We start from the raw sequence: 17303 nt of genomic DNA on the forward strand, positions 1-17303 counted from the left end.
AGAGTTGTGAAAAATATGCCTTTGCTTTAGACACTCAGAGGAAATATTTAAAAAGAGATTAAACAAGAAACCAGGTGCCTCTAGGTAGAGTAAAAGAAAAACATTAAAATTTCATAATAGTTCTAGAATTTGCTCGATAAATCTACACTGGTATCAGAATAATGTCCCAGACAATGAAAGTACTGTGAGCCCTAAGGTTAAGTGAGAGCTTGTAAGGAAAATTATAGCTGCACGAAAACATTGTAGACTTCTAAATTTTAAAGGCATTACACATAAAGGATAAACACGTACTTTGCTCATTTCCTTGGATTAAGTATGGTATTTTAGAAAGGTGTGCACTTTCCCCATTATACCCATCAAATTTTGAAAACGCAAATTTCAATCTGCATGTAGTCATAGAGAATATTTGACTTGTGTTTATTTGCATGGGTTTAAAACAAACCAAAGTACTGAGTATAACTTATGGGAAAAATCTAATTTGTAAGTCTGTTTACATTTCAACTGAAATGTCTTAGGAGTTAAGAATCATGACACTGTATCTTGGGGTATTTGTCTTTCAACCGTAACTGACTTAATAAGGGAAATGGAAATATATTTTTCTGTTTAAAATTTTTGTATTTAAAGATCATTAAAGCTGGGCTATCTCATCACCATTATTAAATTACTATAACTACTGCTTTGGGAGCTAGAATATATTTACTGCTGATTAGTTCTTTACTGTATTTTATTCTAAAAAGATCTGACTGTCATTAAGAAACAACAAATTAACCTCAATTTACCACTCTTCCTTTTATTTTTTAAGAAGTAAATTTTAATAACTCATAAAAACTAGAAATAACCTCAAATATAGAACTGAGATTTATGTTAATTTAGCCACAACCTGAGACTTAATATAAGAGTGTATTAAATGTGTACTATGAAAAGAAAGATATAAAAGAGTACTCTATAAAACTGGTGGCAGAATTTTCAGTGTGCTACTTAAAACTGGCTTTGCCCCCACCCCAGGATATCTATGCCACATGTATCACTGTGCTGTGTTACATGCGTGGCTATAAAATTGTGAAAATGAAGACTTTTCTGGTAGCAAAAGGGTTAAGTTCTTTTGCTTTACCAGTTTCAAATTACAATGAGAAGCCTCTTCTTTCCCAGCAGGGTTGTGCTTACATTACTCTTTAGATCTCCCTTGAAGAGGGCTGGTATATTTGTGCCTGCTGGAGGTGGAATTAACAGTTAGAAGGAGAAAGGGATTGAATGGACTTACAGGAAGGTTTTCAAGTAAATTCAGGGAAACACATTTACTTGAATAGTACAACCTTGAGTCTTATTTTACACTAAGACGACACAAAAGATGTTAAAGTTATCACCAAGCTGCCGGACAAATATATATTCCAAGACCAAGGTGCAGATCAGCATAGATCTGTGATTCAGAAATCAGGATTTGTCTTGGAAAGAGCTCAAGGGTTGAGAAGAACTCAAGAGCAAGTGAAGATAACTTTGGGAACTACAGTTTATCAGAAGATCAACTTTCCTTGATTCAAATACCAAAGGCCTGATTACCATAAATTCCTATAGGAATGCATAGGTCATCTGATCAAATAATTTTATCCGTCTTCTGCTACATCAATGCAGCAAAAACTCTTAACAACTGTGGATAATTGGAAATCCAAGTTTCAGCTTTCTTAGAAATAACTATTCTTGACATATTCCAAAATATTTAAAATAGGACAGGAAAATCAGTGAGGATGTTATGTTCTGAAATGTCACTGTCATGAAGAATAGGTAAATTTGTTTTTTCAGCTACTGGGAAACGCACCTCCTAGGAACTTAGATTTTTTTTTTTTTTTTTTTTTTTAAAGAGGACAAGAAGGACTAAAAATATCAACTTTTGCTTTTGGACAAAAATGCATCTGACTGTATTTCTACTTAGGAGTATTGTGGGTTTCCTCTGGAGCTGCTGGGTTCTAGTGGGTTATGCAAAAGGAGGTTTGGGAGACAATCATGTTCACTCCAGTTTTATTTATAGAAGACTACGGAACCACGAAAGACGGGAAATACAGAGGGAAATTCTCTCTATCTTGGGTTTGCCTCATAGACCCAGACCATTTTCACCTGGAAAACAAGCTTCCTCTGCACCTCTCTTTATGCTGGACCTATACAATGCTATGGCCAATGAAGAAAATCCCGAAGAATCGGAATACTCAGTGAGGGCATCCCTGGCAGGAGAGACCAGAGGAACAAGAAAAGGATATGCAGCTTCTCCCAATGGGTACCCTCGTCGTATACAGTTATCTCGAACGACTCCTCTGACCACCCAGAGCCCACCTCTAGCCAGCCTACATGATACCAACTTTCTGAATGATGCTGACATGGTCATGAGCTTTGTCAATTTAGGTATGTTGTTCTTTTATTTGTTAAACGATGTTATTACTAAGTGGAAGTTTTTCTAATAGTAAAGTAGCAGCCTGGTAGGTGGTCATGTTTATATAAAGTCATTTTCTGTAACTCTCTTCTCCAGCTTCTGTTTCCTCTCTTTCATTGATACAATGTAAGATTTTGCTTTAGGCAACAAAGTCATACACACAGGTACATATATTTAATTTTTTAAATATGAAAAGCTAAAATTAAACACTTATAGTCAGGTAGATTTAGGTCCTTGAAATCTTGTTAAAATTTCAGTCATGCTTTAATGTGTGAATAAATAAGGCAGTAGTCTACAAAAAAGGAAAATTTATGAGGATAGCTGTGCTATGGGCAAAAAAATAATAATACAAATAAAAAAGAAGCGTTTGTAGATTGAAAACTAAAGTGTCTTTTTGGAACATTTTTTTATTAGCAATTTAACAAACATGTAAGTATACATTTATTTGCCACCTAAAAACTCTCATTTGGCCGAGTCAGTTATTGTGAAAATATCAACATACAATTAACTAAGATCAAATAATTCTGAAAAAGATTACTATCAAAGATTTTCAGGGAGAGATTCTGAAAGTGTGAAAAATACTTTGGAAAAGAAGCTTCAAACTAACATTTCTTAACTTCTTAATGATGAAACGGTATCATACCCATTTGATTGTTTCCAGAAGGAAGAGAAATATAAAACATGCTATGATGATCTCTACTTATGCAAATCTTCCCTTTCCTTTAGGATAAAAAATGAATCAAAAACTTCTTTGATTAGCAGCATTATTAGAGAATACTTTTAAAAAAAATTATGTTTTTCTCAAAGCTGGTATTTTTGTGGCAGATTTAAAATATTGACAATATCAAATGGTAAATTAGTGCCCAGTATTTCATCTCTTAAAAATATTAAGGAGTTACCAATTTAGAGTGATTTCACAGGGCTGTATTTTTAAAAATGTTTTAGTAGAGACTAAAGATGAAAATTCGCTATCTTCAGACATTCAAAAAAATAACGTGGTATATAGTCAGTTTTGAAGACAAAATTTTATGAACAAATGTAATCAACTTGAAAGAATTAGAAACATTTTAATGTAAGAACTTTCGAAACTTGGTTTGAAAACTGTAATCTGCTTTGACTTAAAATTGACATGTTTTATTATACTTAATTAAAAACTTCCTTGTATAACATCTCAAAGAAAACAGTCTTTGAAAAGTCAGATAGCAACAAATTCAAATACATGAATGTTTTTATAAAACATGTTGCTTCATATGCTCTGTTCATTTGCTCTTCGCAATCCTAGCATGAAGGATAAGGTGCTTAATAAATCAAGTTTCGTGTTGCTAGAGACAGAGGTCTCATTATTATAAGTTTCAGTAAGTCATCATTGGTTGCCCTAATCAGGTGTCCTGGAGGCCTTTTCTTCTACATATAATTAACAGGTTTCATTTGGAACCTTCAAGCCATTGAAATATGGCTTAATTTTAAATTAGTTTGATTGCTTTTTCCTAGTATAAGTGATATGCAATGTGGCTCATGGGATGTTTTACTTTGTTGCAATTTCTAAAGTATTATTCAGTAATTTAAAGGAGTTTTAATATTCTAATAGAAGAATTTCAATTTAGCATGATTTACATATGCATAAAACATATCACTGAAAAAATTAGTTCCGGTCACCTAAAATCTGACAGGGCAGACTGTGTCATGTATTTAAAAAAAAAATAGCTCAGTCATGAATCTGTTCTAAGATATATATTTTGTTGAAATCAAATATTTTGATCATTCACAAAAGAAATATATTTGTTTTAGGAAGGAATTAAGTAGGATTTTTGAATCGGTATGCCATTACTTTTTATACATTTACACAGAATAAGAAAGCCAAAAACAATAATAAACAGTTTTAGTCAGTGACTTTTAGGGCCATTTTTACCATTAAAGTATACTTATATTTTTAAATCAATGAAATTTTGGTTGTATTGTTTGGATTATAACAACAAAGCAGTTTACTAACTATACCATGAAACACAATTATTTATCTTACTCTAGAGAAACAATATTAGATATAAACTTCAGAAGATATTTATTTTTATCATGCTTGAACTGCTGAATAGTGATTTATCCTCAATAATGAATTGTATTGCTTTTTCTCTATTTAATAATACAAAACTAAATGTCTCATGTGAAATTACTGACAAATTGATTCTGGTACTGAGTTTTTCCTAGTAGCCTCTGAGGAAAATTGAACCACAACTTTATTTTAACCTTAGACTGTGCCTTCTAATATATCCAAAGCTTACAATCAAACACTACTTAGTAAAAGGTTTTAACTTCTGTATTTCTTCCATAATAAAATAGGTCAAAGCAGACTTAGAAAAGGTTAAAGTGTAATATCATGATTAATTGCACTAAGAATGTCAGTGGTTCTTAATGTAACATTCATTAACAAATAGTATTTTTTTTATGTTCTTAGAAGACTCAGGAGGATTTTGTTCATTTATTTATGTTAGTATCTTAAAAGATATGCATATTGTGGAAACTAAGGGCAAATGATCAAATTAGCCATAAGCAAGGGATTTGTATTGAGGAAGTCACCTGGATATTTAAATATGTGAAAACAATCTGTTGACAGTTCCCATAATAAGCTGAATTACACTAAAAAGATATGTCCTTTATATAAACACAAATCTGTGTCATTTTCAAGTCAAATGATGGATTTTCTAGAATTATCTTGTCATTCAGAAAGACATTTTTTCTAACGTTAGTTTTGCTCATCAAGATCAATTAAACTCTGAATCACTTAACAAAATAATCTATTTTTAAAAATTCCAGATGAGATTAAATTTTTTTCATAAATGAAAAATAGATGAGAATTTCCTAAAAGAAAAAATAAAATGTGAATAAATTGCCTTAAGGCTGATATAAACAACTGAACATGAAAACAAGCACCTTATTTTGACCTTTAATTTGTTTAAGTGATTTGGGTACTCTGAAGAGAAAAATATTAATTATTGTGTGAAGAGAAACTTTCCACTCTATTGGATTCATTATTTTTAGGCCAATTTTTGTCAGTCTCTAGTGTTCAGCTTTTACAGGTTGACTCTTCTGCTTTGTCCCTAAAACTGTTGATCATTCCAGGCATCCTTGCTCAGTCAATACCATGGCATTTCGTTGAGAACAAAAATATCTTTCTGGTAAATCTTTTCTTTTTTAACCATCTTTTTCAAAAATATTAAGGATCAGTTTATATATCAGATATCTACGCAAATAAAAGAAAAGATTAGGGAACTTTTTTGCAATTTTTAAATAAATCTGTTTATATTAAGATAAACATGTAGTGTATTTCTAAGATCTTTTACAATTTTATTTGATTACTTGGCAATAGTACAATTAAAATGATACAACACGTGGATGTTTTAGAGGAAAGCACAAAAAACAGTGAACACAGGAAATTTACTTTCATGGTGTTCCCTGTCTACATGTATTTCTCTGATAAAGATGGAGCGTTTTTTTTTTTGTTTTTTTTTTTGTTTTGTTTTTTAATGGTTTCTGGTCAGTTGACTTGGAGTCAAAAACTTCTTAGATATATTTTAAGAACATGTATTAATTCTAAGGGATGAAAGTACATGAATGTGTTGCTTGGATTTTTTCATATTTTATAACAACATATTTAGCATGTTAAGATATGAAATAGAAAAAAAAAATACTTTCAAAACTTTGAGTTAAACCCTTCTCCTCTTACTTCCCCAAATCATTAAACTCTCCCGGTATTGGAAGAAAAAAAATGCTTATGTTCTCATTTGACAGGTTTGAAAGACATCATTGATATTTATTGTTGCTTTTGGCTGACTCAAGTGCCCAGTGGAGAGGAATTTATACACAGATCTACCTAAAGATGCCTATCTGTGTAGTCTCTCCAACAGGGTTATTAACACTTGTGTAACATAAACTTACCTATAAACACATGCAAGATTTTTTGGGGGGAGGGGGCAGTGATGGGAATGTTGACAAGATGGTCTAAAACCATTATAGTACATATTCATAGATCCGCCTGGAATAACAAATGCTAATATTGGGTGAAACAATACTTCTTTTACACCTTTAACTTTTGAAGAGAGAAGAGGCTTGGGAGGGTGGAAATCTTTCTACTCTCTTCTTTAACAACCTTTTGCATTCATGATCGTGACACAAGGGATTCTTGTTCTTTAAGGCCATATTATTGTCAAATGACAGGCATGGCTGCAGTGATAGGTATAATCATATAGTTTAATTAAAAGGTTTTTCCTCCTGTTAATAGCCACTCACAAATAGCCAGTTGTAAAAGTTTATTCAGAATTAACAGCTGGAACTGTGAAGGTATGATAACATAAATTCAGAGGGCATGGGGTGGCCTCACCCACTACTTCCAGTTCCCTCCTTTCATCCATTTTTTCAGTATTGCCTCCCTCTCTCACCCCCTCCCCTCACATTACTTGGCCTTTCCTCTTTAGTTCGATGGTCTCTGCCTCCAGGCTTTCTTGGCACTCTTCTCATTCTGTCCCCACCCCTTCCTGGGGGCCGCTTTTGGTCCTTGTTTCTTCATAGCTGGAGGCTGAGATTAGCTGAAAATCAATTAGTTACAGCTTGATCATTTAGGTACAGTCTCCTGTTTCTCTGGAGTTGAGAAGGAAAAGGTTCTGATGTGCGAATCGCAGCCTCCACCCATCAGGAGAAAAGCTCCCCAGGGCATCAGAACTTCTGCCATCCCTGCAACTATTTCTCCACCAACCCATTCTTCTTTGCCTCCTCACCTCTCCCTGAGGATCCCATTGACAGAACTTAATTGTTTTTGCCTTCCCTATTTTATTACATAATTAAAATTTAAAAGGGGAAATGTAAGGGAAAGTTAGAAAAAAATGAGAAAAGACTGCAGCGCTGAACAAAGATGACACACAAAAAATGCAATTCTGTTAGTTTATGAAATGCTTTAGCTTACGTCATTTTTATTTCACACTCATGGCACATCCATGAAGAGATTAATTCCTTTCTTTAAGTTGAGAAGATAGGAGGACAAGGTAGGATAAAATGATCAAGAGCAGAGAACAATGAGGATGAGACAGAGAAAGAAATAAAATACAAATTTTCTTAAAAAGCCCTTGGGAGAAAGAAAATGAATGAAATGAGTCATCAGAGGCTGGTCTTGGGGTGTGCAGGTGGAGGGCGTGTTGGGAAATCCTCAGTCCAACTCACACTGACACAGCAGCTAATTCCACATCCCAACCACATCAGCTCCAGGGGAAAACCCTTTCATCCTTCCACACTAAAATACCAAAGTGGGGAAAAAGGAGGGGGCCCTGTGTGTGTGTGTGTACAAGGAGCATACAGACGAGCTACTCACATTTACAGTCATAAATAATGTAGTGGCTCAGCTTGAAAAAACCACAGGTTAAGGGAAGAGGCTTCCCTGACGCACGGAGAGGGGCTGAGATCAGAGGAGCCACTGAAAGGGTTGGAGCCAAACAATGAATCCCTTGTTCGAAACCATATTTATGAGTGCTTCTTTGCACCTTAAGTTCATATTTTATTGGCTGGGCTGTGGGGTTTCCCCATTTGCTCATCTCTTAAAATAATACCCTTGGCTGAGATCTCCTTTAAAATGCACCAGTCAGCTCTGACAAATGGCTCATTTATTTGGGGAAAAGGGGATGGTGTGATTTTTTTTTTTTTTTTTTATGTCTGATAGGAATGTGTAAGGTCCAGTTGTGGATCTTAAAATGGTGACAGTAAGATAAAAATAATAACTGGAGTAGTTACCTGCCGTTCTCCGAGATTTCTGTAAGAGTCCACATAATCAGGTAGTCACTCTTGACTGGTAGGAGTCTTGTCTAAATTAGTACAATTATAATGTCTAAATGAGTTAAAATGGTAAAATTATAATCTAAGAAAGTGAAAACAAAATCTATTGAAGTGTGCGACGTTTAATATGAAGGGAAAAGATCTCTGATTAGTCAGAAGGATCTCTAGAGGTTTTGGGGAGAAGGAAAATGACAACAACCCCCCATAACCAAGGAAAGGAAGGTAGTGAGTTGCGTAAACATTCCATTACAAAACTTAAAAAGCAAGACCTTGTCTGGTTCTAAATAATTTGGTATAGAGACTAAACTAGGGTGTGCGCTGTTTTATAATTTCTAAACACTGAGGATCCCTGTCTTCATGATGATGTGGCCTTTCGTTTTTCTTTTTATAAGCCACAAAATATTGGTGCTTGCAGGAGAAGAAACAACCCTGTATTTTAGAAATATGTGAATCGAATTAAACTATCTCTTAGTGTGTTTACTTCTTTCTGGAAGTAAATAACTTTTATTGTTCTTGTTGTTTCCCAGCTTTCCTCGAGTTGTTAGGAATAAAGAAAAAAGATGGAGAAAGGCAAGATAAGCAGATTTAAGTCTCATCTAGATTTTATTCAGAACTAAGAGGTAAAAAATGAGAGGATTTCTTAACATTTACAAACCTGTTCAGCTCTTCTTATGCTGTATGATATGAAAAACTCAATATTGCTTGCTATGCACAGGTGTTCCTTCCCTATTGTGACTTTGTGATTAGCCTTCCTATGTAGGAGACACTGTTATTGCCAGTCTTAAGTGCGGGGCCTATTACGGCTCGCATGGCTTCAGGGTTAAACGTGATTGTGTTCCTTTAGGTGTTTCTATCACAGAAGTAGAGTAGCAAAGAAGAAGCTCCAATGCCTGGATTGGAATCCCATATTCTACACCTTCTAGCAGTGTGACCTTGGGCATGTTACTTAAATCCTCTCTGCGTCCTTGGTTCCTTACCTAAAACATGCCAATAATGAGCATGCCTTCCTCATTGCGGGTGGAGAGGATGAAATGAATGAATACACATGTAATTTTAAGAATAGCAGTTGGGACATAGTGAGCCCTCAGCCAAGAGCTGTTAAACTGTTACCAGTCTTGCACTTATCCCAAGTCTGCTCCGGCATCTGCAAGAGTGGCTAAGTAGTCTGTGGAGCCCAGTGCAAAATCAAAATCTGGGGCCTCTTGTTCAAAAATTATCGAGCATTCCAGCCTAGTGGCAGCAGATCATAAGCTCAGGCATGAGGTCCTTCTGAGTGTGGGGCCTGTGCAACTGCCCAGGTGACCTTCCAGAGAAGCCAGCCCTGCGTATTTGATTACGTGTTGTGACGGCAGGAACCATGTCCTATTCATCCTTTCTTATCCTCAGGGGTGGATCAGTGTCCCAGAAGGAAAGAGAGAGTATGTGCAAGCTGAATCATCTGAGGAGAGTTTACCTAATGCTGTAATGTTGATCATGCTGTGGGTAGAGCTTTCTGGCAAAATAGGGGATAATGCAGCTCCAGAACAGCAGAGGAGCCTTCCGTCAGTCCTTCTGGGCAGGGAGCAGAAACCATTACCAGAAAACTCAGAGGAGAGCTACGTGGGGAAGATATCCTTCCAGGAATTGTGGCCTTTGTGAGAGGAATGCCATGCAGCCAATCCTGAAATACTCAGCAGGGAGGGAAACCAAGGACTAAATACTCAACCCCTACTTTTCTGCCATGTTCTCTTCGGCACCAAAATCCACAGAGCCCTGGAGCCTCCTGGTGGAGCTCATGGCAGTCAGCTTCCTGGTGCTGAGAGCAGAGGAGAGAAAAGTGGAGAGTGGTTCTTGAGGCACGAACTGAAAATCTTCGGCACAAATCGGTAAATGAATATTAAGTGTTTAGTCAATGGAAGTTCCAGAATTACCTCAGTTTCAGTGCAAGTTAGTTATATGTCTGTGTGTGTGCATATATTTGTGCACACATATGTTAACCTTTGCCCTACTAATTTATTATAAAATTCAAGATAAAATCATGATTTCGTGTAGGAGTTATTAACTTCACCAGTTGGTGAAATGGCAGAATAGACATGATGTGTTGAAAAACTCTTAATTGTATAGAGATCAGCAGGATCACACGATATATTAAAACTATTTTAGAACAAACTGAAATTAACAACAAAAACCAAAAATCCCGGGAGAAGTAGCACTTGCAGATCCCATGACAAACGGCGGACTGCAAACGCCAACCAGAAAACTCTGAATAGAAAGCACCAGTTCATGCAAATACACAGAGCAAATACCAAAAACAGATGATTTTTTCAATCTTTAGGTCTGCTCGTTCTCAATCTTATGTCTTCCTTCCTGAAGTGACCCATGACTGTGTGTTATAGCATTTTGAATTCCGGGTACAATCAGATGATCTCCTCCCCAGGTAATGTAACGGGAAGAAATGTCAGGATGAGGCAAATTGGGATTATTGTTGTTCTTTGCTACCCTCAATCTCTGGCAGCTTTCTTGGGACTCAAAGCCATACACCCCCCTCGCCCCTATCCTTGAATCACACACAAGTGCACAGGAGAAAGGTGCCTTTCCCGTATTGTCTACGTTCCCCTTCTAAGTGCTAAGGATGGCAATTTTAACCCGATTTTACATCTGTAATTACCACAAGCCGTGGAAGAGAGGGTTCAACTTGGAAACTGTGTAGGCTCTTCTACAAATAACCTTGATGCAGACACTGAAGACTTACTTAGTGAGGAAGAAGGAAGGTCGTCAATTAGGCTTTATGGTTCCTGTCTTATAGATGTCTTCTTTGCTCAGAGGGAACAGGGATCATTTAGTTCTTTAACTGTCTCCATAGGGTGTAAGTGTAGGGGTTTTGGGATACCAGTTTTGCACATAGCTGCATATCCTTGAGCAAACTATGTCGCTTTACTGGGACTGTTGCCTTCTCTGTCAAGTGGAGATCCTAATACAGAATTGTACTTAGGTGAGGTTATAGGCCTGTAAGCCTCGTGAGAGAAGTACTCAATGCATAGCAACCACTCTTGCTACAACTACTTGTACTAGAATTGAGTCTATGGTGTTCTAGTGTCAGAGGAGATCGACACCCAGGCCGCCAGACTGACAAATAAATCCTTGCTGGAATTGTGGAATATTATGCCCATGACTTTTCCTCTACCCAAAAGAAAAGAAAATGAACCCTTGAATTTCCTTGACTCTGTCTTGGAGTTGGACTGTTGGTAGATTGCATTCCCTCATCTGGGTATCCTGGAAAAAGAGGCCAGTCCTCGACAGAGCCTATAGGTAACTGCGGGCCTTCCCTTTGAGCTCCCAAAGGCAACAGTTTCTGTGATGTACCACTGAGAGGGGCTTTTCATGTTATCTTTGCTCGGATTCTTCGAATGAACCCATGGTTTTACCTTAGTTCCAGATACTATCTGTCCTATTTGTTTGTTATGGGAAGGGGAAACTGATTGCGGCCAAAGGGATATTATACAATTTGAAAATATTTGGTTGTGAAGGCATGGGCACTCTCTAAAAGACCCTTTGAAAGAGGAAAAAATGTCTTGAGTTTTAATGCTAATTTTCATAAGTCAACTTTTTTTTTAGTTTTAGTTTTTTAAAAAGTTGATTTATGATGAAAATCTCGGTGAATAAACTCCTAACTGTAAATAGAAAAGCCACTCTGTTCAAATGATTACTCAATCCAGGAAATTTTCATATTGTATGTAACTCAAATCATGTTTGAATTTATGTTTTTCTAATTTGAGGCAGTTCTTATTACTATTTGTATTATCATAATTTTGTTTCTATTTAATACCATTTAGCTTTAAGTATTTTGACTTTCCTAGACTGGGCTGTTTTGTTTTGTGTTCAGATGACAGTCACATCTTTTTATTACTTTTCTTGAGTTGCTTTCTGTTATAATATTTTGAAGCAGGATGGGAACTTATGGGTTTAATCAGAAAAGTTGAACAAACGGCATACATTTTAAAATATACATATTGTAAAGTCATCACATTGACTTTTGATATTTTATAATACATTGAGTGGGGAAACCTGAATTTACTGGTTTTTTTTTTCATTATTTGATAGCATGCTGAAAGATGATCTAATATTTCATTGTGATGAGTAATGTTCTTAAAATAAAATATGGATTCTAACTATATATATATTTTTTGATCTATTCAAATCAACATGTAAGATTTTTCTCTTCCATATTGCTGTGTCAAAACAGTTATCATTCTACTGGTAACAGTTACTTTGAGGAAGAATTTATCCAAATTAAGCAAACCATTATCATTCCAGCATGTGTGCATGTGATACATTTAAAGTATAGGACATTGTCACATCCATATCATTTAAATTATAGTATAGTTGTAGCAGTAGTAATTAAAGCAACAAAAACAACAATAAATATAATTCTTATGCCAGAAACTGGACTGAGTGATTTGCATACATTATGTCAATTAATTTGCATCTCAATTGTATGCATAAATATTTTTTTTTTTAATTTTTTTTTATTTTTTCAGCATAACAGTATTCATTATTTTTTGCACCACACTAAATATTTTTCTTCTCCTATTTTGTTGATGTGAAAATTGAGACATGAGCAGAGATTCAATAATTTACAAAGGTCACCCAACTGATAAATGGCAGAATCCATACTGGCAATGTGATCTGTCTGACTACTGGGATTTAGCTCGGTAACCTACTTTTGAAAAAGGTGTAATTTTTAATCGCAATGACGATAATGGTTTATACTTCTGGAAAGCGTCATTATGTACCTTATGTGGTTTTATCTGCATTGTCTAGCCCTCGCGGAAGTAGATACGATTCCACAGTTGACAGCTCTGGAAACAAGAGCTCTGAAAGGTCATTCATTCAGTCGTTTGACAAATAGAAGCTGATTACCTACTATGGGGTCAGGCACTGTGCGAAAGACTGTGCCTCTTTCACTGCCAACATCACAAGGCGAGAGGAGCGAGGTCTAGGCACAGAATCCCTGGTTCTTGTACCAGGATTTTTTTGCTCAATGTCACATACTTTGAAAAAATCCACACAAAAATTCCAGCACCCTGTACAATTAAAAGCACTCACTGACATTATCTGCAAGAATGTGTTTTGTTATTTAAATAACCATGTATAATGAACCTTCTGGGTATAGGGAAAATATTTTTTCAAATCTCAATCCCTTTACATTAATTTAAAATAAATAAACAAACAAATTAAAAAAAAATAAAAGCCTGTTACCAGCAAACAGAACATTGGGAAGACTATTTGTCCAAAAGGCATAGAACACAGGTAGAACCCAGCTTCAGCAAAGCTTGGGGGCTCTTTCAGAAACCTGTATTTTTTAAGCTGTGGGTTTTTTTTTTACTTATACGGAGGCTCTGGTGATTTTAAAGGTAGTATCTAAAAGCACTGTTTGCTTCCTGCACATTCCAGAAGCATACATTGGGCTTAAGCACTCATGGTTTTTTTTGTGTGTGTGTGTGTTGTACTGAGGAAAGAAGGGCAAAATGTCATAGAGTTTTTCAAAAAGAAGTTGTTTGATCCGGGCTACATCTTGACCCCTGACCTTCACTTACTTCTTTGTTTGTGTGCTAACAAGGTTGTGTCCAGTGTTTACTTTGTTCCTGTACACACTGAACATGATGTGGATTCAAGTGATACTCTGAGTCAGTGGAGACACATTTTCTAAAGTCAAAATGGGTAGAGAGTTCCAAGAATTGGTATAAAGACCTCTTTGCTTCCATTGCTTTGAATTTACTCAGGATATTAGGCATTAGGCAATTATTGCTTCACATATGATGGGATTATGAGGGAAAATGGATTAATATTTTACTAGTGGGTTACTCTTCACCATCAGGCTGCTGGGTCCGTGGAGTAAATATTGCAGCAAAACACAGATCCAAATCTGCTGGCCCGCCATCACGGGAATAATCATCATAGCTACAAAACACCAGATTCCCCAAGTGAAATACTAAGAAGAAGAGAAGAGCTCAAGGCAGGTCATGATGTCTGCTCTCCTTGAAATTCGTGTCCTCCAGCTAGCCCTTATCCAGGGCTTGGGAGGTGCCAGACAGGGCGCTAACAGCATTTCAAGTGTTCACTCAATTAACTCTCACAACATGAGCCCAATCAGAGATGAGGAAAGTGAGACCCAGTGATGTTAAGTCATTTGTCCCAAGTCCCACATCTCGTAAGAGGAGGAACTGGATTCAGAGTCCAAGCTCTTCACTGCTGTGCTGGGTCGTCTTTGTGAATGCAATGGGGAATGCTGTCACTGGGACATTGTTTAACCTCCTTGTAAAGTTCTATATATTTCCCCATCATTTCAAGTACTGGGATATTTTCACTTCATTGGTCATGTTTTATGTTTTAGGGAAAAATTGTGAAATAGTGAGATTGCTAAGAGTCTTATCCCTGGAGGTGGGCTCTTCCAGGCCTTCCTCCGAACTGGGATGCTGTGGCCTTTGGAAAGAGGCAAATACTCACAATACTCACAGGCAGAGGGACAGGCAGCACTCTGCAGACACCAGTGGTACCGACCCTGGAGCCCTGCAACCAACTGAGGAAAGGAAATGTGATCTGTGTTGATTCCCAACTTCAGAGGATAGACTTGGCATGAAGAGGAGTAATGCTTAGCAAAATGGAAGAGAGGCAGAATATCAAAATTACAAACAGTAAAAGACCTCAAAAGCTGTCGTCGGAGACTGGCACAAACCAATAGTGGGTTCATTTGGATGCTGGGCAACTACCAGTCTGCTGGCCAGTATGAAGGCCCCTGGAGCATGGTGTCCAGCCTTGGATAAATGTCCTTGGCCTACCTTTTCTGACCCAAGCCTGTATTGGCCAGAGAATCTCATGAGAAGCCTGCTGAGTGAATGTTTGGGCTTCAGGACCCCCTACAACCTACAGATTAGGAATTCCTCTTGCTGTAGGTAAACTTGGCTTTGTCCTACTAGTTATGGCTGACATCTCCTCTGTGTTCTATCCAACACTGAGCCCTCCATGTTTAATACATATCTCTTAATCTGTGTAGCAGCTACAACTTGCGTGTGTAAAATGAGCTCACTCATTTCCCCAAACCACATGAACGCTAAATACATTCTTTCTCCTCCTCGGGTGTATTATGAATTAGAGGCTAAGGCCTTGAGATAATTAATTTTTTTTTTCCAAAAGGAAGCATTTTGGGTTGACAACATTTCTCAAAACAAAGTGATGAAGCTCATGAAGATGATTCATTTTTAGCTCTCCTCAGCAATCAAGAGGAATTATAAAAAGCAAGTATCATAGCTAACTTGTCAACCTGTATCAAAACTCCTGACCATTAATCTCTGCTTTGCAAAGCAAGCCAAGTGATAGCTGCAGAGTAAAGATGAGCACTTAGGATGTCACCTGCTAGTCTGTTAACAATTCTGTCTCTTTATCTCTTTCTCTATTTGGCTTTACCTGACCACACCTACACAACCTATAGATTATAACATAAAAAGTATCAATGGTCTCAGTATTTGATTTTTAATTATTCAAACTGAGATGTACTTAGGAAGACATGTGATAAAGTGATTGCTCAGGAAGAGGTCAAAAATCATGTTTAATTTTAATTCATCTTCATTGACGGTGACTAAATAACTAAGGCCCATGTTGACTCATAATTATTTAAATCTCTTGGGCACTTCAATCACAATCAAACTCTTTGTCATTTTCTTAAATGTACTTTTTTTTTTTTTTTTTTAAGATTTAGTTATTTGAGACAGAGTGTGAACCAGTGGGGGGAGGAGCAGGGGGGAGAATCCTTAAGCAGACTCGCCACTGTGCACAGAGCCCCACGCAGGGTTGTTTCTCACCACCTGTGAGATCATGACCCGAGCCAAAATCAAGAGTCTGCTGCTTAACTGACTGAGCCATACAGATGGCCTTCCTAAAGTGTGTTTCTTTGAAAGCATTGCCATGTCTTCTTAAGAGTTGTTATCTGAAATGTGATAGTCAAATCAGCGTGGACTTTGCTGAGAAATGGTAATTAAATCAATTTCGATATTTCCAAGAGGAGACTTCTTAGTATCTTTATTGTGCTGATGAGCATTGTGAATCTCCGCAAGGAGGGATGCTCGCATGGTTTCACAAGCACTTTACGCTCTGGGACTCGCCTAACAGAGCACCATGGTGCCTAGTGTAATGGGGAACTCATTCCGAGAAATGTTCTTGCATGTGGAAATACCAGTTCATAAAAGCCATTTTGGAGATAGGGCAAGCAGGGCATTAAGATCATATATTTGTTGATTCTGTGGTTACTTTATATCCAGATTAAAATGAAGCAGGAGAAACATTTTAATTCCACTGTCTAGAACAAACCATTCTTCAAACTTTTATATATTTTCTTCTATACTTTAAAAAATACAACTTTTTCATCAGGTTGAACAATATTTGTATAATTTATTATACCCTTTGTTCTTTAAAAGGCTTTTTTTTTAACCATTTAAGTATCACGAATATACAATGTTATATTAGTTTCAGGTACAGGATATGGTGATTTACAATTCTATACATTATGCAATGCTCACTACAATAAATGCAGTTACTTTCTGTCAACATACAAAGTTATTACAATATTATTGACTGTGTTCCCTATGCTATATTTCTCATCTCCCTTGACTTAGTTATTTTATAACTGGTAGCTTGTACCTCTTAATCCCCTCACCTATTTCACCTATCCCCCCACACCTCACCCCTTTGGCAACCAACTATTTGTTTTCTATATCTCTGAATCTGTTTGTTTTGTTTTGTAGATTCCACATATAAGCAAAACCATATGGTATTTGTCTTCCTCTGTCTTATTTCACTTAGCATAATACCCTCTAGGTCTCTCCATGTTGTCATAAATAGCAAGATTTCATTCTTTTGTGTGGCTGAGTAACACACCACATCTTCTTTATCATTCATTGTCAATGGACACTTAGGTTGCTTCTATATCTTGGCTATTGTAAATAATGCTGCAATGAACATAAGGGTGCATATATCTTTTTGAATTAGTGTTTGCATTTTCTTTGAATGAGTACCCCGTGTGGAATTACTGGATCATACG

At 36.5% G+C, this 17303-nt stretch overlaps 1 protein-coding gene across 2 annotated transcripts in view; it reads left to right on the top strand.

Annotated features, from left to right (window-relative positions):
• Nucleotides 1–1186: 1186 nt before the first annotated feature.
• The window catches only part of BMP5 (bone morphogenetic protein 5), a 119088-nt gene continuing 102971 nt past the window's right edge, over nt 1187–17303 (top strand). For both annotated transcript variants that reach the window (XM_047734826.1, XM_047734827.1), the window contains exon 1: nt 1187–2391. In XM_047734826.1, the coding sequence (XP_047590782.1) occupies nt 1902–2391 (490 nt within the window). In that variant the 5' untranslated portion in view covers nt 1187–1901. The remainder of the gene's footprint in view (nt 2392–17303) is intronic.

This window comes from Lutra lutra, chromosome 6, assembly GCF_902655055.1.
Source record: "Lutra lutra chromosome 6, mLutLut1.2, whole genome shotgun sequence".
In the NCBI taxonomy this organism is placed as follows: domain Eukaryota; kingdom Metazoa; phylum Chordata; class Mammalia; order Carnivora; family Mustelidae; genus Lutra; species Lutra lutra.